This window comes from Lupinus angustifolius, chromosome LG12, assembly GCF_001865875.1.
Source record: "Lupinus angustifolius cultivar Tanjil chromosome LG12, LupAngTanjil_v1.0, whole genome shotgun sequence".
NCBI classification, from domain to species: domain Eukaryota; kingdom Viridiplantae; phylum Streptophyta; class Magnoliopsida; order Fabales; family Fabaceae; genus Lupinus; species Lupinus angustifolius.
This window is the reverse complement of record NC_032020.1, coordinates 9,506,802-9,512,733: the sequence shown is the minus strand read 5'-3', so window position 1 is coordinate 9,512,733 and position 5,932 is coordinate 9,506,802. Positions and strand designations below refer to the sequence as shown.

At 30.7% G+C, this 5,932-nt stretch overlaps 1 protein-coding gene across 1 annotated transcript; it reads left to right on the top strand.

The window, feature by feature from the left end:
• Positions 535-3,507, top strand: LOC109362814 (probable xyloglucan endotransglucosylase/hydrolase protein 28). The gene is made up of 4 exons (XM_019608842.1): positions 535-937; positions 1,043-1,143; positions 1,673-1,881; positions 2,718-3,507. The coding sequence occupies exons 1-4, from the start codon at positions 754-756 to the stop codon at positions 3,217-3,219; spliced, it is 996 nt and encodes a 331-aa protein (XP_019464387.1). The 5' UTR covers positions 535-753; the 3' UTR covers positions 3,220-3,507.

The following is a 5,932-nucleotide window of genomic DNA, read 5'->3' as shown; positions in this document are numbered from 1 at the left end:
AGATTTCTTCAACTCAAAACTCGACATGAGTTATTTTTTAACTCGATGACTAGGTTAAAATTCATGCACTGTTCAGCTCAACTCGAATTGATTCATTTAGATACCTTAAATAATTATTTCTTTTTAAAATACTACAAAAAGTTATATATATTTATATAATTACAACATTGTTTATATGTAATAATAAATACAAAAATAATACACCAGTGATGATATTCAAAGATAACTATATTCGACTTATTTATTTAACGAACTCGTGTTTTTAGTGTATAAAACAAATTTATCAAAATAAATAATAAATTAATTTTGAAATGAATAGAAAGTTGGTTCAATTTATTTTCATCCTACTTTTGAGTTGAGTAATACTTTTCTAAAAGAATACTAGACCCAAAAAAACAAATATACATACACCCATATACCATCAATTCAAAGATAACATGACTCTTGAGGCCGAAATCCAATATCTCTTATCTTTCCAATTTGTTAAAAAACAAACTTTGGAATAAAAAATAAATAAAATACAGTGTTCATTTGAACACAGCTCAACACACTCCACCAATAAAAAGAGCTTCATTTGGCTCTAGTGTCTTCCTCTCTCACAAGCCCCTTTTTTGGCTCTCTCTATTTGCTTCTACCTATAGACCCTTATTATTCCAAACCTCTTTCTCACCCTTTCTCTCTCTTTCTTCTTCCTTAATCTTCATCACCCTTCCTTACACCACAAATCTCTCTTTTTCCTTGGACTCAAAAAACATGGAAAAGTCTCATATGGGGTTCTTGTTCATGTTTTTCTCACTGTTTTCTGTTATGGTTTCATCCAGAAACTTTCTTCCTATCATACCCTTTGATGAAGGGTACACACCTTTGTTTGGGGACAATAACTTGGCCATACATAGGGATGGAAAAACGGTTCATATTTCACTGGATGAAAGAACAGGTTTTTATTCATCGTTTATGGTTTATTATTTCCTTATATGGTTGTTTGATTCATCTTGGGGTGGTGATTTTTAAGCCAAAGTTTTTACCTTTATGGTTTTTTCAGGTTCTGGATTTGTGTCTCATGATCTTTACCTTCATGGGTATTTCAGTGCTTCTATTAAGTTACCTGCTGATTATACTGCTGGTGTTGTGGTTGCCTTTTATGTGAGTAATTTCCTCAAATTGATGATGATAATAAATAAAAACCACATCTTTGTTTTTTGTTCTTAATTAAATTTATTGTTATTTATTACGTTATCTTATTTTAGAAAAGTTAATCATCAATCATCTTTTGAAATGGAATTTTTTTTTGCCCCTTTTGATCAAGATTTCTCCTTCATTCCCAGCAACTCATTCTTTAATGAGCTAATATGTTAAATCCCTCCCATTGAAATTTATTTTAAAAATATATTATTATTTTCCTTTTTTTTCTACCATAGATATTATGATCCAAAAAGCTCTCAGGATTTTACTGCTCAGGTGTTGAAGCATGCTTGTCAATTTTTCTGATATAATAAAAAAAATTCCAATTTCATTTTTTTATTCAATAGAGCTCACCAATGGAGACTAAACTTCATAATTTTTTCAGAAACGTCATGGTTTTTGTTTTTTATTTATTTATAATTTTTCTATCTTATCCTGAAAACAGAAAAAGGCTAATTTATCTTACATCATTTATTATTTCTGTTTGCAGATGTCAAATGGTGACATGTTCCAGAAGAACCATGATGAAATAGACTTTGAATTTTTAGGAAACATTAGAGGGAAAGATTGGAGGATTCAGACCAATGTTTATGGTAATGGAAGTACAAACATTGGTAGAGAAGAAAGATATGGTCTCTGGTTTGATCCTGCTGAGGATTTTCATCAGTACAGTATTCTATGGACAGATTCTAAGATCATGTGAGCATCTATTATATGCCATTTTTTGTTTTCCTTTTGGTTTTAAGCTCTAGTAAAATATGTCTGCATTTTTCTTTGTTATAGTAATTATTTTCATCATTCTTACTATTGTCTTTCATACTCTAGTGATCCCTTTTTGTTATTATTATTAATGCAATTGTTTTTGCTGTTGGATTCGTGAGTTTCTTTTCTCATTTATCTTTTTTACAGTAAGTTTCTTCACATTCATACTATTGATTTTTGTACTCTAGTATGTTTTTAAGATAAGCTATCTGTTATTCAATTATTTCTATGGTTTTCCTTTTCTTTTTACTAAGTCCCCTTTTTATTTTATCAAACAAACTGGTTTTTTCCTATTTTGTGTTACTTTTGCAGGTAATGCTTTGATTATTTACTGAGAATGAACATAACTTAGTGTTAACACAGCTAATGCTTAAATGATATATATCTTTAGAAGGGTTAGAAAATTAACATAGCTAATGCTTAAATGAAGTTGTAATTAATTTAATTTCCATGTTTTCTATAGTTTTCCTATGCTTATATGCCCGTTATATCTAGAGATACAATCAAATTATTTTGGCTGTTCTGTTTTTCATGTTCAAAACCATGTTAATTTTGCCAAAAAATGGTTGGCACAACTAGTAATGGCGGGTCATGTCAACTATGTTGTGCTTGGTTCAATTCCTGTCAAGTGTACATTGTGCAGGGTCTGACCTGACCTTGTTATGTGCCATTCACCCTGACTCTAAAATTAGCTTAACCATAAAACTATGATAATTGCTCCTTTCTAAAGTTACTTATAGTTAATTATAGCTTTTTTTTTTTTGCTTGCACAGATTTTATGTAGATAATGTTCCTATTCGAGAAGTTAAACGAACAGAATCTATGGGCGGAGATTTCCCCTCCAAGCCAATGACTTTGTATGCCACAATCTGGGATGCATCCGATTGGGCTACCAACGGAGGGAAATACCGGGTGAATTACAAGTATGCACCTTATGTTGCTGAGTTCTCGGACCTTGTCCTGCATGGTTGTGCAGTTGATCCAATTGAGCATGTAGCTAACTGTGACAATGCTCCAAGTTCTAAAGCAGTTCCTTCCGGTGTTACACCTGTGCAAAGAATCAAAATGGACAACTTCAGAAAGAAGCACATGACATACTCTTACTGTTACGATAAAATCAGATACAAGTCCCCTCCATCGGAGTGTGTGATCAATCCCAAAGAAGCCGAAAGACTCAGAAGATACGATCCTGTCACATTTGGTAACGGTCGACGTCACCATGGTAAACATAATAATCATGGAAGAGGCCCCAAGACAGAAGCTGTTTCATTTTAAGAGGGAGAGAGTTCCACACAAAAAATTAGTTTCATCCTTGATTCTGTTCCGTTATATCTTGGTTGAAAATTTTCTCCTTTTTCCCTTTATTTTTTTGATGTATAGAGATAGAGGCATAGAAGTTCTGAATATGATAGTTTTGATATGTTTCTTGCTGATGGGGATATGTTTAGATTTCAAGGTATTTGTCATTCAAGTCTTGTGCTTCTACAAATGGAATATGTTGATTTCTGTACTTAGACTATACCTCAGGGTTTCAATAAATTATTTATTTATCATAAGTTGCTTAACCAATGTTAGGTATGAAATATTTCTTTAGTTACTAGTAATCAAATATAAAACATTGGTGCCACTTTAATTGTTTTACTTATTTAATTGTCCATGATTGTACTGATATAAATACTCTGGTAGTTTTATGTGGTCATATTTGTCTGCTTCTGGATTTTAATGTTTGTTATTTCAATCATAATTGGAATCCAAAGTTAAGGGGGGAATGTGACAATTATTAATTACAGCATTTGGCAGTTTTATAGGACTAACATTTAATGACCAAATTTTGTCCTCACTTTTTCTTTCCCTAGTTCTGGTGTATGGTTTTAAGTTGGAAGATGTTAGCTGAGATCTTTGAAATACAGCGTTATGTGTAGTTGTTATTTAAACTGATCCTTCTTCTAAGGTTATTTATCTTTCACTATTTTGAATAACTGGTCCTGCTTCTAAGAACTGATACTGCATCTAAAAACAGTGCTCTATTATGCCTAATCCATCATACTGTAAGCAAATTTCTTAAAAATAACATGGCACAAGTATTTTTTGGGACTTTTATCTTATTTTTATGTTTCAATTTGGTCATTTAAGAACACATGAATTTATCTTTTATTTTTAATATTTTTCCATTTTACCCTATGTCATAATTAGGTGGGCAGAACCAACCCCATACGTTGAGTCAGTATGGTCCGATCATGATCGAACCCGAATATGGTTGAGTCTCGTTGAATCTATGGTCAGACTCGAGTTCAAAAATTAGATTAAGTCAATATGTGGAATTGGATAAGGGACAAAAATGATTAGGTCCGACTCGTCCTATGGTTACTCACTCATCATGTTTTTATGTGTCACTATTCAATTTTCTACAAACTAATGACACATCTTTGGTAAGTATTATTGTTCTCTAATTTTTTCATGATATATACATGATTAACAATATATATACATATATGATTTGATGTCAAAATATATATTCACAATAATAAGTAATATTGAGAAAACTTCACCTAAAACAAGTATGTATTATATTTAATCGGATATATGATCGGATTTAGGTTCAAATGCTGACCCGATCGACATTTATGGCCGGTTAGCTGTGGGTCCGGTTCAAAAAATGATCCGACTAACATTTAGAGTCAGATAAGAGGCAAGTTTTACCTAATCCGACCCGACCCATGCTCACTCCTAGTCATAAGAAATCAGGTTTTATACCTAATTGGATATTCTCAACATCTCTTCTATTTCCTTTCTTATGTCCATCTTGTTCATTTTTCATCATTTTTCCATTTTTGTTATACTCATGGTTATAATGCTCTAATTTCCAATGAAAAGATCAAGACTCTTGAGACAAGTGTTGAGTCTCTACTCTCCAACAAGAATGTAGTGAACTCATGTGAAAAGAAATGACTTTGTGACTATAATTTAGTATTTTCCTATGAAAATCTAATACTAATTTGGCATGTTTTTTATTGGGGGATAAATTAAAACCTAAATATAAGATAAAATATCAAAAATAACTTTGGCAACTATCTTCATATTTTAAGAAACATGTAAAAATATGTGAAAAATATAAATAATGAAAAACATTAGTTGTACCAAACACATATTTTAGAGGAACCAACATGCAAGTTGATGCTATAGTTTTAAAAGGAATAAAGGGCTGAAACCTATTATACTTTTTAGATTTGACATTGCATTCCATAGAAGACAAAGGATTACCACAAGAATCAATGCTAATTTGACTTTTACTACCAAATATTGACATGAGAGATCATCAAAGCCAATATTCCTTACAAAAATGAAATTTCCAAGTTAAACTTGTCCCCTCACAGGCAAGTAAAGCTAAAACTTAGAAATAGAAAAGAGTTGATTGGAGAATGGGGTCACTTTTTACAATTACTTTGCAGCACTTTTTGGCACTTTTTTATGCTGGCCATCTCCCCATTAGTTGTCCCCAATGACCTACTTTTATTTGTTCAAGATTCAAATTCAAATTGTTGGAAGAATTTGAACTTTATTTTCCATAGAAATAACAGAAATAAAAGTCTTATATATTATTATTATATCATCAATTATTTATATTTAATTATTATTGACTATTTAAAAAACTAATATAAATGAATAATGTATTGAGTATGTATAAATTTTTGTACATACAATACATAGATATTACACTCTAGAAATAATTAAGTGAATTTTGAAAAATGATCCACAGAGAAGGTTAAATGTTCTTCCATAATGTTATATAAGTTATATCATATCATGTCACGTAAAAAACGTGAAATTAAAAAGTAACACATTTTATTTCAAAGGGTAAATTTACCGTGTTTTTTTTATTTTGATACATTATACCACAAAAGCTAGGTAAAATTATTCCTCCCTTAGTTATTATTCAACATACTTATAGTTGATTCATATATATTAAATATATATATATATATATATA

Bases quoted from the DNA above. Each gene is read 5' to 3' on its own strand.
- LOC109362814 (XM_019608842.1), top strand. From the start codon at position 754: ATGGAAAAGTCTCATATGGGGTTCTTGTTCATGTTTTTCTCACTGTTT. The intron at 938-1,042 runs GTTTTTATTCAT...TGGTTTTTTCAG, and splicing joins TTCACTGGATGAAAGAACAG to GTTCTGGATTTGTGTCTCAT. The intron at 1,882-2,717 runs GTGAGCATCTAT...TTGCTTGCACAG, and splicing joins TGGACAGATTCTAAGATCAT to ATTTTATGTAGATAATGTTC.